Genomic DNA, 21011 nt, shown 5'->3' on the forward strand with positions numbered 1-21011 from the left:
CATATTCTCAATTGCACATAGCATGATTTCAATTGGCCCCAAACTAGTAGGCCAATCTGATGGTTAATAACACACACATCACTGGAAATGCAGATTTCTAATTGTTTACTCAGCTATCACTATTGCATTAACTATAAAAACTATTTTAAAAGTAGCAAACATTGTTATGCAAATAAAAAATTAAGAATAAGCATTAAAAGGGGAAAAGAAAGGATGTAAGTGTGGAAGATGGTGGAGAGAGTTGAGGAATGAGAGAGGAAGAGTGAAACGGGTATAAAGAGATGAAGATGTTAAGAAAAGGAGAGAAAGAAGAGATGGGTGAAGTGGAGGACATTGGTGTTGTGGAAAGAATAAGAGGAGAAATTGTAAAAAGACATGAACAGAAAGGAAGGGATGAAAGATGAGTGAAGAGACGTTACAGACTTTCAAATGAAATGGAAATAATCCTATAATTAACCATGTACAGTAATAAATCCTGGATTCTTCTTGAGAGAAACAAAAAGTTGATATAACACTTCTATATTTATGAGTATTGTACTATTATTGATAGTTGTAGTTTTGAGAGATTCAGAGGGGCAATTTCTGTAAATGCCCAAACATTTTTAAGTTCAAGAACACTAAGGATGACCAAGTATGTTTTGAATGGAATAAGAGCAAATCATTTTTAAACAACACCATCAACCACAACAGAAGAGTCCTGTGAGATGTTGAGGCAGAAGAACCATGGATGATAATAATGCATGATTAGATTATATTCTGTGTGAAATTCTCTGGCCAGATGTAAATCAGAGACTTGATCAATAAAGTTGAGTGATCGCAGAACTGTACAACAGCAAACATCTGCTGCATATTTGTGTATTGTGTATCATTATTTGGGAGTAGGGGAAAAAACATAAATCAAAATTCCTCATTTAATAACTTTATGATAAAATGCATTTTCATTATTTGTGTGTCTAGAGCTGAATATGTTATGAAATCAATAGAGAAAACACCTGTTAGTTTTGATGATAGTTTTTACTTTTTAAAACACAGAGCTTCATGAACTGTTTGGCTGTAAGATAAGAGTGTGTTTAGATGGCAGTGTTTATTGTTCTGAGAGCAGTGAACTGAGTTTAGAGAAATGTGTCCAATCGACTGAGAAAAACTGTAATACAACAAACTAAAAATGAATAATTTTTTTCCCCTTTGGAATAGTGTTAATCAGATATGCTGTATAATTTCTTAATATATATTATAAAGAAAATAGATATCCAAAGTAAAAACATCCATCAAAATTTACGTAAAATTGTTAAATAAACGAATATGAAATAAATAAAAAAGATATACATTTCCAGCATGTCACTAGGTGACCAGTCCATCTCTAGAGTTACACTTGATTTAAATTATTTAAATATACTAATGTAACTGTAAACTAACTGCCCATATTGTACATTGAATTCAAGAACAAGTGAGATGTGTGTAAAAGCAGAAGTGAATGTGAGCAGTGAGGAGGTTTTTGTCATGCTGTGAATCACTGTGATACGTATTCTTTAGCAGAGTTGTCCCTTGTGCCACAGTAATACACTGCAGAATCACCAACATCCACATTACTGATGATCAGACTATAGTAATTACTTAACTGAGCTCTAGATGTGAAGCGGCTGGATGTAAAACCATCACCATATTTGTCAGGAGAGCTGTGTGAATAAAAGTATCTCAACACAAACTGAGGAGCTGCATTTGGACTCTGTTTATACCAGTAGACATGATAACCCTCGTCCTTTGCAATTTTACAATCCAGAGTCACAGATTTGCCTTTTTGTTCTGTCAGCACAGAGGGTTTCTGTGTGACCACTTTCGCAGATCTGACACCTGAAAAATTATAATCAATACAATTAATTTCATCAACTTTGACACCCCTGAGAGAACAACATGTTTGTAGTGAAATAACTTACATGACAGAAGAGTGAGGAGAGTGAAGTAGAAAATGATCAGCATCTTCCCTGTGAAGAGTTTGAGTTTAGTGGAGAGATGAAGAGAATAAGAGAGACTGAGAGACTCATATATGAGGAAGAGAAACTCTGAAAGAGTGACGATCACTGGAGTTCAGCCAATCATTTCATCCAGACACTGCTTTAATATCTCAGTTATTCACATATGGGGAAAAAATCCTAATGTTTCCTCCATTCCTGTGAAATGATGAATTTCTCTAAGAGGTGATGTATGAAATCAAATCTATAGACTGATACTAAAATTTAAATTGCACAAAAATATAAAGAATATTCAAAGCATCTCATTTATAATTTCGAAGGATACTGCTGAATATTAAAATTAAATTTGTTCACTGAATCATTTAAACTCAGCACAGGATTTCAAGACAAGAATTTCATTCAATTAGAAGACCTGTTTCAATTTTTATTGGACTGAATATTTGTTCAGATATTCATGAAAATATATAGTTTATGATTGCGGTTTGTCTCGTGAGAACCTGCAGGTCAGTAAAACTCGTCTGTGTCTCTCCATCATGAGTGAAAACAGAGAAAACACACAATTTACATCCAGATGTTAAAGTCACCATGAAATCAAAATGGACAATTCTTATTTTTTATGAAATATTGCAGTATTTATTATACATTATCCAAGCAGTTGTTATTTTTCAATGTTCCCTGATCGTAAATATATGTTTGATATTATGCAGTAAAAGTTATAAATGAGTAAGAAATGTGATGCAAAATAAAAGCATTGATTAGACATCACAAAATCATGTTAATTACAATGTGGTTTTGTGTACACTGTTAGCCCTTACTGTAGAAAAAGCCCAAATTCTTACAATATTATACCATTTTCCATTAAAACAGTAATATACAGGAATATACCTACAGGAATATACTGTGAATTAACAGCGCTCAAAGTCGACACTCAGAGGCTGTGTTCCCAATCACACCCTATACCCTCATTCACTATTCCCTACATTAGTTCACTAATATAGTCCACTTGAATGAAAAGAAGTGAGTGAATTGAGACACTGATGAACTCCTGATAAGCAGAATCACTGAAGGACAGAGAAACAAGAACAGAAAAAAGAGAAACACGAGAACTACAACTGACTTCCAGCCACACTGAGTGTGAAACCAATTTAACATGATTTATTTCAAGTTATTGTTGAAAATGAACAGGGATTTAGTTAATAATAAAGTTAGTTGTCACCATGATGGAGATCAGTATTTGCTTTAGTTGGTGTCTTGTACCTTGATTAAAAAACTTTGTCCATTCATCTCACTCTGGCTGTTGTAACAGTGAGTTTATAGAGCTCATTTGCTACAGCAAGAAAAAGTCAAGAAGAAGTTGATCAGGTGTTATTGGATTTGTGATGATGTCATAAACATTCATGAATTTTTGCTCTTTTTATTATGTGAGCTTTGAATTTATGGATTTAATACCATATATCTGCTGATCTACAACATTAAATCCAGTAATATTTCTTTAATCAGGTCAACTAAAGAATTTTGAAATCATATAGTGCATTAAAATTGTATTAACTCCTGCTTGACTATGGCACATACAGACATCAACAATCAGCGTATGAATCTCAACAATGGTGACGATCAAAAGTTGAATATCACAATGCATGCTGGGTACCAGGATAGTATAAAACTCCCAGCATGCTCTGCTGCATGCATAATAATTTAAAAAATATATATTCCCACCATTGTTGAGATGCATGTTCTAATTTGTGATATCTCTGTGTTTCTACAAGACTGCGTAGCGGTTTTCTTTTTGGTTATGCATGTGTTAAAAATAAATTAGTAATTGTTGCTGTTGTTTTACAGTGGTGGTAACCTAACACTTTTAATTCACAGTTAAACTCTGAATGAGTTGAGAATTAACTCCTTAGTGAATGGCTATATCTTGATTTTGTCATGATAGTGAATATAACCGCAATCATTCACAAACTTCGTGTGCACAAGTGTGACTTGCAAAAACTCAGCTCAAACAGCAAGAGAATAGCTAATGTGTTGGCATCAGCAACCTAACTAAAGCAAACACTGATCTCTATAATGGTAACTTCAAATCAAACATTTTCAATTAAACATCTCAATAACTAATTCTGTAGATGTATGACAGAAATAAAGTCAAACTGGTTAATAATACGTGTAATAATGTGTTATGACTGGAAGTCAGTTGTAGTTCTTGTGTTTCTCTATTTTCTGTTTGTGTGTTCCTCTTTCCTTCAGTGATTCTGCTTGTTAACAGCAGGTGTTCATCACTAATGCTCAACAATCTCTTACATATTCACTTTATTATCTCACTGCAACACTGTCAATGTTACTTTTTACTCTTTGTAGTGTGGATTTTCCTGTGGGGTTGAAAGAGTTAACAGTGTAAGATAAAAAGACACACCCACGAAGAGTATTTAAACAGTAATAAACTGTAAGTTATAAAACAGCTTATATACTGGCAACACTGTTGCCAGTAGTTTACTGTAAAATGTAGTTTTTTGGGTCACCATTGTGCTGAAGAGTAGAGCCTGTGCTTCAGTCCAGCAGAAGATCTAGAAACATCGATGATACGCTGCATGTTGCTTTATTTAACAGGCGGTGACTGTGTAGTTGCTGGTCAAGTGGAAATCTTTTTTTGTACTTAAGTTTTTTAGTGGTTTTTAATGAAAGTTCTTAACTCTTTTCTGACATTATTAATGCATTACACGTTTTAGTTAATACATTTAAATGACAGTTGGTCAATTTAAGGCAGTCGGTTTCTGCAAGTGAAATTAGTTTTAACTCGAGTTTTAATTTAGTGCATTTTACAGTAACAAACTGTATATAACAGTAAAATACTGTAGATTACAGTAAAGAACTGTACAATTAACAGTAAATTACTGGCAACAGTGTTGCCAGTATTTTACTGTAAAAAAACCCGGTAAGGTCTAACAGTATATATGAAGTATATTTCTCTGTGATCTGTGCAGCTGGTGACTTCTTAGACTAAGTTTGAGTGTTTCAGTTCTGAAAGAGCTCAGAGGAACATCATGATTTACATAAAGCTGAAATTATGAGGCACATTGTGGCCTCTTTTCTCCCTTAAACTCATCTTTGATCACCAAAATTACATATTTAAAGTTTTTTTCCATGAAAAAAATCTGTCATGCCTTAAAATAGCTTGAATGTAACTCTATATAACTCTATAAAAGCTCCTTAAATGTCCTAATTGAACTAAGGCCTAATCCGGGCTAAATCTAAACCCTGTCTGTGAAACTGGGCCTGTTACTTTTTCTCAAGTCGTATTGGATTTGGTGACTTGTAACTTGTAATGGATTTTCGCCGTAAGGTCTCTGTACTTTTACTCAAGTATGATTTTCAGGTACTCTTTACACACATCAAGTTAAATAATCAAACATATAAAGACCCGTTCACACAGAATGTGTTTTGTGAGACATGGGCAGTGGACTGGGTACAAACAAAAGTCTAGACACAGGTCAATTAAAAGTTGAACTTATTTAAGCTCCACATCTTTAGAAAGCCCTGTCTTGTGCGAGACGCTGCAAAAGATGCGAGATGTGAGTGCAACGGTCCTCCTAGTGTTTACAGAGAAAACAAAATAAAAAAAATGCAGTGTCATGCAAAAAAATGTGAAATGTTTTTTTGAGAGTTTCTTATTCATTAAAATAACACAAGTAAAACATGCAAAAATTTAATGTATCAGAAAAAAAGTCTCAAATGTTCTGAAGTATTTTGTTAGCTAAAATCAATGTCAATATTTTTTAATATGTCCTCATTGGTGAAACCAGCAGAGACGAACAAGGAGATCAGTGAGAGGCGATTGGCACTGTCCCGGCAAATTTGAAAGGCTGCTCGGCACGGTGCTTCATAATGCAGGAGGCATTAATGGTAACGGCAAGTTGCAGTTTGTTTAAAATAACGAACCTCATCACCCGAAAAAAAACTCGATGAAGTGCTGTTGGAAGACTTCCAAAGGCTACGTTGTTGTAGCTTCTTGGCACATAACGGCTACGGTAGTTGCAACACGCATTTGAAAAAGCGAGGCGCTAGAGAACACTATTTGTTTGAATGCAAAATACAATTTCCTGCTATATGGGAGAAATTCCTACACATTGTACCTTGAAATATTTAAAATACGTCATAAATCAGTGTTAGAAACAGTGAGAGGCAAAAACAATGTCACAACATTTACATTTAGTCATTTTAGTCATTTAGCAGACGCTTTTATCCAAAGCGACTTACAACTGAGGACTACAGCAAGCGAGTCATCGTGAAGAGGCAAAAATAACGCAAGAAGTGCTCAGAATACAAAGTTCAGGCATTGCTCAGAGTAGCATAGGCCAAACAAGGGAGGATTAAAGGAAGAGTTTTTTTTTTTTTTTTTTTTTTTTTTTATGTCAAGTGCTCACGGAAGAGATGAGTTTTCAGTTGTCTTTTGAACAGAGGTGTCAAAAGTATTCAGATTCATTACTCAAGTAGAAGTACAGATACTAGGGTTTAAAATGACTTCTGTAGAAGTTGAAGTATCAACTCAAGCTTTTTACTCAAGTAAAAGTGTAAAAGTACATGGTTTCAAAACTACTTAAAGTATAAAAGTAAAAGTAATGCAAGGCAAAAAATGCCATTAAGGACAAAAGCTTAGACCGCGCCAAAGGGGCCTATAGTGCACCCCACCTCCTCAAAAAAAAAGAAATTAAAAAAAATTCTAAGGCCATAATGACTATAATGTTATATATATTAAAATGTAAATGTTGAAAAACTTGAGGCACTAGGCTATAGCTGTATAACAGGTATACCTGTTTCAGCCACATATAAGGATTTCGGATATTGCCATCTTTGTGGGGATATTTTGACACTATAATGGTTGCTCGCACACACACACTCTCTCTCTCCCACACACACACACTCTCTCTCTCTCACACACACATGCACGCACTCTCTCTCTCTCTCTCTCACACACACACACACACACTCTCTCTTCTCTCTCTCCACACTCTCTCTCTTCTCTCTCACACACACACACTCTCTCTCCTCTCTCTCTCTCTCACACACACACACTCTCTCTCTTCTCTCTCACACACACACTCTCTCCCCTCTCTCTCTCTCTCTCTCTCTCTCTCTCTCACACACACACACTCAGTCTCCCTCTCACACACACTCGCTCTCTCACACACACGCACACACTCTCTCTCACCTCTCTCTCACACACACACGCGCGCACGCACACACACACTAACGATTATGTTTGCCACTTATCCCGCGATTGTCATACAGTAGGCAATATTGTAAAAACGGCTGTCCCCAAAGCAATATTTGACGCGATTTGCCCCGTATTCTTGAGCACAAAACTGTTGATTTCTCCCTCGCTTACCGCATCTACAGTAGGTTTCCTTCGGAGGAGTTTTGCCGCTTCGCACAAACCAAATGTAACTACAGCGCGCCGTGCGGACAGCCTCTCACAAGTTAGAAAGAAAACACAAAGCCAATCAGTTTAGCGATGTGTGTTTAGGAGGCGGGACTCAGATCTATTGTAGTATAATTGGCCATTTTTTGAACGACGACAAGCCAGAATGAAAACAAGCAGAAATGAAATAGGAGTAACGAGGCTATTTTTAAAATGTAAGGAGTAGAAAGTACAGATAATTGCGTGAAAATGTAAGGAGTAGAAGTAAAAAGTCGGCTGAAAAATAATTACTCAAGTAAAGTATAGATACCGAAAATTTCTACTTAAGTAATGTAACGAAGTATTTGTACTTCGTTACTTGACACCTCTGCTTTTGAATGTAGTCAGGGATTCTGCATTCCGGACGAGGGTAGGGAGATCATTCCACCAGCATGGAACCGTGAATGAGAATGTTCTGGAGAGTGATTTTGTAGCTCTCTGTGATGGTACCACGAGCCGTCGCTCATTGACCGATCACAGGCTTCTGGTAGGGATGTAGACTCGTAGGAGCGAGTGAAAGTAGGTGGGAGCTGAGCCTGTGGTCGATCTGTAAGCAAGCGTCAATGCCTTGAACTTGATGCGAGCAGCGAGTGGTAGCCAGTGCAGAGAGATGAACAGAGGAGTGACGTGGGCCCTTTTGGGCTCGTTGAAGACAAGATGGGCTGCAGCATTCTGGATCATTTGTAGAGGTTTAGTTGCACATGATGGAAGACCAGCCAGAAGAGCATTGCAGGAATCAAGCCTAGAGATAACAAAGGCCTGGGCGAGAAGTTGTGTTGCATGCTCAGTTAGGAAAGGCCTGATCTTCCTGATGTTCCAGTGCACAACATCTACTATATTCAGTTTTGTTAGTTAATTTTGTTTTTCTTCTTGCCATGTTTCATTCATTTTATTGCTCCTTTATTATTGTTCATGTATACAGATGAAGATTGCCAGATCATTTGCTGTTGATGCTCTTGTCTGGTTGAATGAACAGATAAAACGAGCACAGAGAAACCGATGATTTACATAGAGCTTATTATAACAGCAGGTGTTTCCTGTGTGTCAGAATCAACTTCCTGTCCTGAAGAAAATCTCCACAGCTCACTGCATCTGCTAGAAGATAACTTTAAAATCCATATTCACATGATGTCGGATCACATGAATGTCAGGCCACCAGGAGCATTTTGTTTCTTTTTAGTAACTTTATGTATCAATAGTTATTTTTCATTTGTCATTGAGTCACTCGCTCATTATCAGTCATGTGATCGTCTCTATATTCAGACGACATTCATCTCTGCTGTGCTCTAAACAAATGATATATTAGTTTACTAGTTTAATTTGCTCTTTCCACTGAAGATATGAGGTTTAAATATTTTAAAACTGAAGACATGGTTTATTTCATTTACACAATGATACTACTTTTATTATTCATTCTTCCATTGATCGTAGAAGAAAAAACTGACTTAGTTAGGAAGTAGTTAATACATTTTGAATGGTTACATGCCTCATTTCTCCACACAAAATCAATAAGAAAACTGTTTGTTCAACATGCGGTTTATTAAACAGGTTATTTATCATCTTACATCATCATTAAAGCCAAAATATTGTCTGCAGAAAATGACACAGTTCAGGCACTAAGTTACATTCTTGAACTATTTTTAATAGTTTCTATATTCTTGATTTATATTACTCTACGTCAGAAGATATTATTACTCGCTATCATAATCACTCAAACAACATCAGATTCTCTGAGTTTAGTCGCTGCATTCAGATTTCTTGATGCTTGTGCTGGTGATCTTTGAGGCGATAATCGCTTCACATGTCAGATCTTGGTCTTTGTCCCACTCTGAGCTCTCGATGGTTAAATAACTGCTCATCTTGAATTTCTGGTCAGGCTGCTGTTCAGCAGAGCCGGTGAAGACGCCTGTAGTCACCGAGTTCCCGTTCACAAGCCAGCGCACATCAGCAAAACCCACAGACATGTGATTGATCAGACACACCAGAGTGACTTTACTGGAGCTGATCAGATCTTCTCTGGTTGAACGGAGGATGTTCAGCACAGGAGGAGCAACATCTGCATCTGCATCAACACAAATCACCATTAACATGGACAAACATCAGCATCAACACAAATCACCATTAATATGGACAAACATCTGCATCAACACAAATCACCATTAATATGGACAAACATCTGCATCAACACAAATCACCATTAACATGGACAAACATCTGCATCAACACAAATCACCATTAACATGGACAAACATCTGCATCAACACAAATCACCATTAACATGGACAAACATCTGCATCAACACAAATCACCATTAACATGGACAAACATCTGCATCAACACAAATCACCATTAACATGGACAAACATCTGCATCAGCATCAACACAAATCACCATTAACATGGACAAACATCTGCATCAACACAAATCACCATTAACATGGACAAACATCTGCATCAACACAAATCACCATTAACATGGACAAACATCTGCATCTGCATCAACACAAATCACCATTAACATGGACAAACATCTGCATCAACACAAATCACCATTAATATGGACAAACATCTGCATCAACACAAATCACCATTAACATGGACAAACATCTGCATCAACACAAATCACCATTAACATGGACAAACATCTGCATCAACACAAATCACCATTAACATGGACAAACATCTGTATCTTAGACACACATATGACTTATTGAACTCTGAATACATTTCAACTTTGAAAATTTCACACATCACCATGTCAACATGTCAAAATATTTAATAAATCAATAATATTATAATTATTTATGTTTAAAAACTGCATCTCAATGTCTTTATTGACTTGCAACACAAAAGTAAAATAGTGCATGTGTGTGGGTAGTTTGTTGGATTGTTATTTTCTACATCAAGATTTTGGGTTGAAATGTACATGAATTTATATATGGCACACAGTGTGTATTTTAGATGCTGACACTATATTTTCTACTATTTTTAATCATCTTTATGCCTTCACAGCTCATTTTCAACTGTCCTACAACGTGACATAAAGGTACAAATTGAGTAAGCTTCATGTATAATAATTATTTAAATAAACATTCAGCAAAACAGTTTTAGATGTAAAACAGCACGTCACACACCGCAGGTCAACTTCTCGTGTGTTGTTTCACAGATACTGAACATAATTAGTTAAATGAGGATTTTTAAAAATACATCAAATTAAACACAAAGTAGATGCTTGTCCTTAAATCACAACATGATAAAGTCTGTTCTATAGTAATAATATTAATTATTAATTGAATAAAAAACACAACCAGATAAAAGCACAGATGAAAGTTAGGCGCTTGATAAAACTTTTTTCTGACTGAATTCACACATTTAACTGTAAATTCACTACAATAATGAGTTTATATATCTATAATGAAGTTTAGGCTATATTTAATACAGTGAAAAGATTAAAAAAAATATATATATACAGTGTAAAGATCACTTACCAGTCACAATGAGTTTTGTTCCTTGTCCGAATACCACAGTGACACATTTCATATGTTCAGTCGTACAAAAACCTCCTCAGTCTGTGAAGAGACACAAACAGAAGTGAAACACTCACTCAACCTCAGCGGACTGTGTCCTTTACACATTTATTTCATGGAGAAATGGTTCAGATTCAAACACAAACACATTTATGTTGCTGTTTTATTCTTCATATTTGCTGTATTTGACCAAAGTGGCCCGTGTGTTCAGCTACAGGATCACACACAGTCCACCACAGGAATAAGTCCTGCAGAGATGCTGTTGGGACGTAAACTGCGTTCCACTCTTGATCCATTGTATCCAGACTTGCAACAGAAGTTACGAGACGAACAAAACAAAAGCAGTTTCATGATAATGTAGTGGCGATTTTATGATATTCATTGATCTTTAGTAAAATATAGATGATTCAAAGAATGTCACATGTGTGTCTCACTTGTAGTGAGAGAAGATGATGTTTATGTACCTGGGGAGGCAGAAGGGGGAGACACTCCAGAGAACAGACGAACAAGGACCTCTGACCTAGATGTCAGAAGGCCATTTGGTGAAGGAGGGCTTATGGGCCAACTAGTGACGAATCTAAACTAGTGTTATGGCTTCTTTGTCTATGGAAACCTACTGGATGGAAATCTACTGGGAGGAAGGCTCTGGGGGGGAAGAAGACCTTGGAGATTAGGATAAAAAGTTGGTTCAGTCTGTCTGGGTGGGTGTCACTCTTCTGCACAGGGTAACAACTGTGTACTAGACTGCTCCTATTCTTGCAAGAATAAATACTTCTATTTTATAATTTGACTCTGAGTCTCCCTTACGCAGTGATGTTTGTTTGATGAATTTTTGCCACAACAACAACAAATGGCGAGTTAGGAGTTTTCACGTTGGTGAAGCTGATTTGATAGTTATGCACCCAAGTGGATTTCTGGGATCATTGCCAAGGTTACGGGCGCTCTCCCGTACCGGTCATGCTCGAGCCGGCAAAGTAGTGCGTAGACACGTGGATCAAATTCTCTCTCAGGCGGTGGAGAGTTCAGAGTCGGGATGTTTCCTTGGACACATCAGTGTGTAGCGGGACTGACTCCGTTTGTGGAGACACTGTGACAGAGCCAGCGGGTTTGGGCTCTCAGGACCAGCCGGAGTGTTGAAAGCAAAACCCTGAGTTCAATCCCAGAGGTCCGCAGGTCCCAAAGGACTGATCAAAAGCCCAAACACTTGGAAGACTTTGTGTTGTGAGAAAAAAAAGAAAAGAAAAGAAAAGTTGTAACGTTAAAGGTTTTGTTGAAAAAAGTATTGGTTGATGTTATTATCTTTAAGATGGGTGTCATTTGGAAATGTGATTTCCAAAGGAATTATTATTTTTATTTCAAGAACAACCCAACAAAATATTTATTTGAGTAATTAGTTACGGTATTGACTTGGGAAGGAGAGCAGTTTGTCGGGGCGTTTCAAATGAAAGTGAACAACTGAATCCCTCACATACTGTAAGTCTGTTAGTGAAGGGAACATGCTGTGGTCACTTCGAGAAAGTGTGTCTTTACTCCTGAGGACCAGAGATGAGAAACTGCTGTAGCTTCAGAAGACCTGGAATACAGCAAATTCTGCAAATTCTCTGGCCAGATGTAAATCAGAGATGTGATCAATAAAGTTGAGTGATCGCATAACTGTACAACAGCAAACATCTGCTGCATATTTGTGTATTGTGTATCATTTCTGGGGTATAGGGGAAAAACATACATCAAAATTCCTCATTTAAGAACTTCATCATAAAATGCATTTTCATTAGTGTGTGTCTGGAGCTGAATATGTTATGAAATCAATAGAGAACACACCTGTAGTTTTGATGATATATTTACTTTTTAAACACAGAGCTTCATGAACTGTTTGGCTGTAAGATAAGAGTGTGTTTAGATGGCAGTGTTTATTGTTCTGAGAGCAGTGAACTGAGTTTAGAGAAATGTGTCCAATCGACTGAGAAAAACTGTAATACAACAATTTAAAAATTAATCATGTTTTTTTCTTTGAAATATAGTGTTAATCAGTTGTGTATATAATAGTTAATATATTTCTAATACATGTTAATATATATTTTTTAATGAGTCACTGTGACTGTGTATTACAGTATTAGGCTTTTTTAAAAGTCTATAATAATAAACTATAAATTAAATTAAACTGAAAAAGTGTGTTAGGGAAGCACAGTCACAGTTCACTGATACTTCATCTGTCACTAGTGCACATGTTTTCTTTTTTCAGATATGCTGTATATTTGCTTAATATATAATATAGAAAACAGATATCCAAAGTAAATGTATGTATAGATCCATCAAAATATTATTTTTACTGTTCAAATTTTACTTTCAATTTTGTTAAATAAACCAATATAAAATAAAAATACATATATAAATGTCCAACATGCCTCTAGGTGACCAGTCCATCTCTAGAGTTACACTTGATTTAAATGATTTAAATATACTAATGAACTGTAAACTGCATGTAAAAACCGGCCATATTGTACATTGATTTCAAGAACAAGTGAGAAGTGTGTAAAAGCAGAAGTGAATGTGAGCAGTGAGGAGGTTTTTGTCATGCTGTGAATCACTGTGATACGAACTCATTAGAGTCCCTTGTGCCACAGTAATACACTGCAGAATCACCAACATCCACATTACTGATGATCAGACTATAGTCAATATTTGACTGAGCTCTAGATGTGAAGCGGCTGGATGTAAAACCATCACCATATTTGTCAGGAGAGCTGAGTGAATGATAGTATCTCAACACAAACTGAGGAGCTGCATTTGGACTCTGTTTATACCAGCCGACATAAGTATAATCCTTTTCAATGTTACAATCCAGAGTCACAGATTTGCCTTTTTGTTCTGTCAGCACAGAGGGTTTCTGTGTGACCACTTTCGCAGATCTGACACCTGAAAAATTATAATCAATACAATTAATTTCATCAACAAACCTGAGAGAACAACATGTTTGTAGTGAAATAACTTACATGACAGAAGAGTGAGGAGAGTGAAGAAGAAAATGATCAGCATCTTCCCTGTGAAGAGTTTGAGTTTAGTGGAGAGATGAAGAGAATAAGAGAGACTGAGAGACTCATATATGAGGAAGAGAAACTCTGAAAGAGTGACGATCACTGGAGTTCAGCCAATCATTTCATCCAGACACTGCTTTAATATCTCAGTTATTCACATATGGGGAAAAAAATCCCAATGTTTCCTCCATTCCTGTGAAATGATGAATTTCTCAAGAGGTGATGTATGAAATCAAATCTATAGACTGATACTAAAATTTTAATTGCACAAAAAGAATATTCAAAGCATCTCATTTATAGTTTCAAAGGATACTGCTGAATATTAAAATTAAATTTGTTCACTGAATCATTTAAACTCAGCACAGGATTTCAAGACAAGAATTTCATTCAATTAGAAGTCCTGTTTCAATTTTTATTTGACTGAATATTTGTTCAGGTATTCATGAAAATATATAGTTTATGATTGCGGTTTGTCTCGTGAGAACCTGCAGGTCAGTAAAACTCATCTGTGTCTCTCCATCATGAGTGAAAACAGAGAAAACACACAATTTACATCCAGCTACAAATGTGAGTTATTATGAAGGAGCTTCGACCTAAAGGACAGAATAAAACACATGTAAAGTGAATAGCTAAACCTAATAGTTAAAACAACTTGTCAAATATTGCATTGTCACATTTATGTACTGTCTGTATGGATAATCTGCATTAATCAAAATCAGCAGAAGAAACTATATGTGCTTCATAATGAAATGCTCTTGACTGCAGTTTTGTCTTTCTCTCTTCTGTCATTCCACATAACCATTCCCTACTATTTGATCAGATTTCCAAATGTTAAAGTCACCATGAAATCAAAATGGACAATTCATATTTTTTATGAAATATTGCAGTATTTATTATAAATTATCCAAGCAGTCGTTATTTTTCAATGTATGTTCCCTGATAGTCAATTTTAGAAATATATGTTTGATATTATGCAGTAAAAGTTATTAATGAGTAAGAAATGTGATGTAAAATAAAAGCATTGATTAGATATCACAAAATCATGTTAATTATGTGGTTTTGTGTATATGAAGTATATTTCTCTGTGATCTGTGCAGCTGGTGACTTCTTAGTGTGTTTCAGTTCTGAAAGAGCTCAGAGGAACATCATGATTTACATAAAGCTGAAATTATGAGGCATATTGTGCAGGTGTATCCTGAGAGAGAGTCATGCATGTCTATGAAAGAAAATGCAAACAAATGCATTGCCAAATATCTTTATTTGCAGAACCAAAACCAAAAATTAAAGTACAGTCATTTTAAATGTCAGATATGTCACACAGTTCAAATAACATGAAAAAAATAAAGAAAAAAGGACAATATTTCAATAACTCTGTGAGTTTGAGATACTTTTCTTAGTGAATTCTGAGCCCACTGACACTTCACATGAGAAATCCACATTATCGGTCCAGTCCGAGGAGTCGATGGTCAGATAGCTGCTCATTTTGAAGGTTTTGTCTTGTTGTTTCTCAGTAGCACTGCTCCAAACTCCTTCTGTAACAGAGCGTCCATTGACTGTCCAGCTGACATGAACCAGAGCTACAGAAATATCCTCAGCCAGACACACAAGTGTAGCTTTTCTCTCCTTCAGAGCCTCAGTGGACGGAGGCAAGAGTGTCAGAACAGGAGGAGCCAGAGGAAAGTCTGGAGAAAACAGGCAGGGAATTCATGACAACAAGAAATATAATATAATATAATATAATATAATATAATATAATATAATATAATATAATATAATATAATATAATATAATATAATATAATATAAATGTATCACAACTTGTGTAAATGGGTCAGTTGAAGGACACACATTGCATATAAAATACAAGATGTCAGTTTACTATGTTAGAACTTTGAATCTGACTCTATAACTAGTACATTAACTAAGAACAGAACATTACCTGTACATATGAATGGATTGAAACAACATGAGGATAAATATCAAGCCTTTAAAAACCTTTACATGTATTTTAATCATATATTTTACATGTATTTTAAACCCATACACTTGAGTTCAGATTTTAAAAATCATTATTAAGGTAAGTTTTGAAATGTTAAAATATATTTACACAGGGAATAAAATCTCAAGAACACTTTATTAAAGTAAATATATATATATATAGAGAGAGAGAGATTTTTTTATTGTATCATTTTTGCAATAATAAAAAGTGACTGACCAGTATTGAAAGAGTAAAGTTTACTCACCGATCACATTCAGTTTTGTTCCTTGGCCGAATACCACTGTGATACAAGTCACATCTTCACTCGTACAAAAACCTCCTGAGTTTCAGAGGCGAGAGACACAGAACTGAAACATTCACTCAAGCTCAGATTATAAACCACAACTCTCTTCATTAAAGCTCTTACAGTCAGTAAGTGTCGTGATGTCAAGAAACAAGTTCATCCCTAGTGAAAAAATAGTCAACTTAAGTGCACTTTAAATATAGGCTACTCTTGTATTTACCAATATACAAATACAAGATAAATACCAATACAAGAGTAAATATAGGCTTGTAAGTTTTGAAATGCAGAATTCCCTCAGCTAAAACTTCAAATGTATTTTGGTAACATTACAATTGCAATTACATTACACGGAGTGTTGAACATTAATATTATACTGATAACACACTTTTAGTGATTTTAAAACCCATTGCAAAGGCATGCCAAGTAAACTTGAAGTGTGCTAATTTATAGTGTGCTTCAAATAGGCTACAATAAAGTAATCTTAATAAATAACAACACTGCTTGAGAATTTGCCTTCTACAGACAAACTCTAGTAACTCGCTTTTCAAGAGAACATCAGTGAGAGATTGAGAACAGATATATGTACAGTGACTTCGGTCTTGAACCCGGGTCGCTCGAATGCACACAAATGCACTCGTTTAACGTTGATATTACTTACAGTTACAAGTTCAGCTATATAAGCAAATTGATTTGCCCGCAGGTCCAATTTAATGTGGATAAAAAAAAGCGTATCGCTGAGAAAAGTCTCAATATATGCGCAGCAAGCGGTGTGTGAAAATAAACGCGAAACGGCCCGTACGAAAGTGCGTTAAACTTGAAGCTGAAGAAAAAAAGCCAGCAGACACAACATTAAATGTCAATAATATTTTATTCTTGTGCACGCACTAAAACACAGTTCATTCGTTGGTGGAAGAATGTGAACGGCAGAACTGCTTGTGTTTCAGAGCGCTTCAACTCTCAATGTTCTCCAGAACTGCTCCTGCTGTATAGATTGGGTAAACCCAGCCCGATCTGCCGGCGATTTGATTTCGCACTGCAGCTCAGTCTGGAAACCTGTATATTCTTCTATCCTGCTTCCGTTACAAATTTGGTACAAATCACAAACTGGTTAATTCACCTGTCGCGCTATTGGCGGGTTTAATCCAATCCAATCCTTACCTCTCGACGATGTTCAATGGCTTCTTTAGTTTAGCAAACAAATCGCTCGAGTGGGTGTAAATACCACTCACTTTCATGTTTATTTTTTTTTGCACAACCTACAAAAATCGCTCGATGCCATTGCTGCTTCTGCAAACCGCTGATCAATGCTACAAACCAACTCGTTTGTTGACACGTTTCATGCCTGGAGTTTTCGCGTCTGATTGGTTGAAGGACTATCCAATTGCGTACAGAGTCATTTGAACTATTACCCGTTGATCACGCCTCTTCTGCAGTATTAAATACAGAGCAGACTCCCCAGACTCATGTTCAATCTCAAAGATTGAGCTTGGTCTGGTGATAGCCAGACTACCAGATGTAATCTAAAACACAATGAAATGATTTGGCGGTTTGACAGTCTCACGTTATGCTGCGGATTTAAATGTGATGCATGGATTGAAACTATTTTACATTTTAGAGTGCTGACCCATGCAGGACAGTCAGGCAGCCTGCGCATCATGGAGAATCATGGCTGTCTACGGACCCTGATACCCTGGTGGGCTCAGGACTGGTACCAAGAGGGTGTGGCCATTGGAGTAGTTTACAGGAGGAAAGTGTTTTTTACAGACGCATCCAACCAAGGTTGGGGATGTATATATGTATATATATATATATACATACACATATACATATACACATACATATACACACATACACATATACACTCATACACACACACATACATACACATACATAAAAAAATATAAACCCGTTAACAACATGTAAACAAGTGCCTCCAAATATGAATTATACAAATTATAAAAAGCATGAGAGACCCAGTTCCTCATTAAGACCATTAGGTGCACTGTGTTACGAGTGAAAATCCAGAAAGCTTCTCTTTGTAGTAGGCACTTCACTATGTCGCCTCCAGATTGAGACTTGCGAGGGTAGAATTTTTTCAATACCCCTAAACTTTAAGGAGACATTGGAGCCATGATTAGCTTGTACATAATGCCTCGCAATTGCCATATTAAGGTTCCGAATTGCTGCTTTGTGTTCTGCAATGCGTATTTTAAGGGGCCGTTTAGTCTGACCTATACCAAACCGCATGGACATTTCAACATGTAAATCACGTGCATGGTGTTACAATTAATGAATGAGTTAATCTTGTATTTTTTACCTGACTGGGGATGGGAAAATTGCTTTGTGTCATTTGAGTTAGAACAATGGGTACAATGCCCACATCTGTAAAAACCCAAAGGAGGGGCAGGCATCGTTGCGTCAAGCATATCCCCTGCTACGAAAGCGCTCTGTCATTTCTATTTTTAAAATAGAAATATTTTGGGAATATTTCTAATAAGTTGTTTGGGGAGATGACTATCTGCTCTGAGAAGGCAGATAGTCAGATAGGCAGATATATAAATATACATATATATATTACTAGACCCGACGGTGTCTGGTCTGGTCATTATATGTTTTGGGTTCTGGCTTGTTCTGTGAGCTCAGGGGTCCTGGGCTGCTGTAGGCAACCATGCTACTTATAGTGCAGCGTTGTATAGTTTGCTACTCAATACGAAGTGACTGTTTGAAAGGGAACTACTCGGTTACTATCGGTCGCTTCAGTCGTTAATCCTGCTAAAATGGTGTTTTCCGGGGACTAATATAGGCTAAGGCCACGCCCCCTTGGTGGGCTCTGACGTGGTAAGGCGCGATGTTAGCTCATTGGCGTCCGCACCATTAGATGTGCAGTTGCCGCAGCACAGCCAATGAGTGAGTCAGACACTCACTGTGCTAGCTGTGCAGCTGCAAAATGCGTTTTACATGTTTAGCTTCAGTAAATCGAGGAAAAGGAGTTTCCCCACTGCGTATAGCTACGCAATACTCGTTCCCTACTCTCGAACTGAGGTTTACAATAGTATTATTATCCTCTAATAAATGTTCATAAATAAATAAATAAAACTGAGTAGTATTTATGCAGTTTTTTTAGCATGAGGAATTTCCAGCTTTAAGACACGAGATAAAGTGTTTGTGTGTCTTCTTTTTCACCAATTGCTGTCATTCATTCTTTGCTTTGTTATTATTGTTCATTTGTAGATGAGATTGCATGATTATTTGTAGCCAAAGATGAGAGTAATCTGTTGTTCACAGAGTGAATTCACTTTGGGACGGAGATGCCGTTTGTCGGGGCGTTTCAAACGAAAGTGAACAACTGAATCCCTCACATACTGTAAGTCTGTTAGTGAAGGGAACATGCTGTGGTCACTTCGAGAAAGTGTGTCTTTACACCTGAGGACCAGAGATGAGAAACTGCTGTAGCTTCAGAAGCACATTTAACACTATCCTGTCATGATTCTTTATTATTATTTTTTTATATATATATATTTCTCTAAACAATTACTAACAGGGTAGAATAGTAAAGAAATTTGAGAATATTCTCAGCATCTGTGATTAGTTTGTAATTCATCATGATCTGAGAAGTGAAGTAGTGATCTTATCATCTGTTGTCTAAAAGCAGAAGTGAATGTGAGCAGTGAGGAGGTTTTTGTCATGCTGTGAATCACTGTGATACGAACTCACTAACAGAGCTGTCATATGTTTGACAGTAATACACTGCAGAATCACCAACATCCACATTACTGATGATCAGACTATAATCTGATTTAGATGAATGTGTTGATGTGAATTTAGGAGCAGAGTAACCAGATCCATATTTAACTGAGCTCCAGCCATGATAAAATCTTAACACATATTGAGGAACTCCTCCTGGAGTCTGTTTGTACCATCTAGCAGCAGATCCAGTAACTGTCCCCAGATTACAGTCCAGTTTAGCCGTTTCTCCTTTACTGACTGAGATTAATGGACTCTGAGTCACTACAGTCACTCCACTGACACCTGCAGAATAAACACAACCTTTATATGAGATTGTGTCAAAACACTTTAAACCTGATATCAGATGTGATGAAAACTTACAGGTCAGAAGAGTAAAGAAAGCACAGATTATTGTGATCATCTTGTGATTTGGTCCGTGTGACGTGTAAAGATGAGCAGTGCTGTAGAATAATGCTGAGAGGATCAGAGAGAGAAACTTTAAGACAGTCAAGATCTCTGAGAGGGAGGAGCCACTGAAAGACACGCCCATATCTGCCAATAGACACGCCCACCTCTGACAATAGACACGCCCACATCTGACACATCTGCCAATAGACACGATTGTCTATTCTAAATTATATCTATGGTCTATAAATGAGCTTCTCACTTCATCACTGAGGAAAATGTGTTGAAGTTTTTCTCAATCGATTCCCACTAAACATTGGATGTCGGATAGACGTGCAGATCATGTCTATATTGGAACCATGACCAATTCTGGACATCTATTCAACGTCCAACCATGACACAACTTGGACGTCATATTGACATTCAACATTTGACTTTTGAAATGGGTAATTTTTTTGACGTCATTTGGACGTCTATGACAGGTGCAGGAAATTTATATGATTAATATATAATTTGTTTTATTTACAAATATCAACATTGTTGTTATCAACATGATTAATACATATGAATACAGATTATTAATAATTATTTAAGATCGTTTTCCAAAAACTCCATT

At 36.4% G+C, this 21011-nt stretch overlaps 1 protein-coding gene and 1 gene segment (V, D, J or C); both read right to left on the minus strand.

Annotated features, from left to right (window-relative positions):
- Window positions 1-8936: 8936 nt before the first annotated feature.
- On the minus strand, window positions 8937-11380 carry LOC306994403 (Ig lambda chain C region-like). The segment is given in 2 exons: window positions 10910-11380; window positions 8937-9484 (listed from the first exon to the last, which is right to left on the minus strand).
- A 3854-nt stretch (window positions 11381-15234) lies between these two features.
- On the minus strand, window positions 15235-20440 carry LOC306994395 (immunoglobulin lambda-1 light chain-like). Its single transcript, XM_079604872.1, has 4 exons — window positions 20372-20440; window positions 19967-20293; window positions 16226-16255; window positions 15235-15665 (listed from the first exon to the last, which is right to left on the minus strand). Exons 1-4 carry the CDS (start codon window positions 20409-20411, stop codon window positions 15346-15348), a joined length of 717 nt encoding a protein of 238 aa, XP_079460998.1. The 5' UTR covers window positions 20412-20440; the 3' UTR covers window positions 15235-15345.
- Between the last annotated feature and the right edge of the window lie 571 nt (window positions 20441-21011).

Source organism: Phoxinus phoxinus, assembly GCF_949152265.1.
Source record: "Phoxinus phoxinus genome assembly, chromosome: 1".
Taxonomy (NCBI): Eukaryota; Metazoa; Chordata; class Actinopteri; order Cypriniformes; family Leuciscidae; genus Phoxinus; species Phoxinus phoxinus.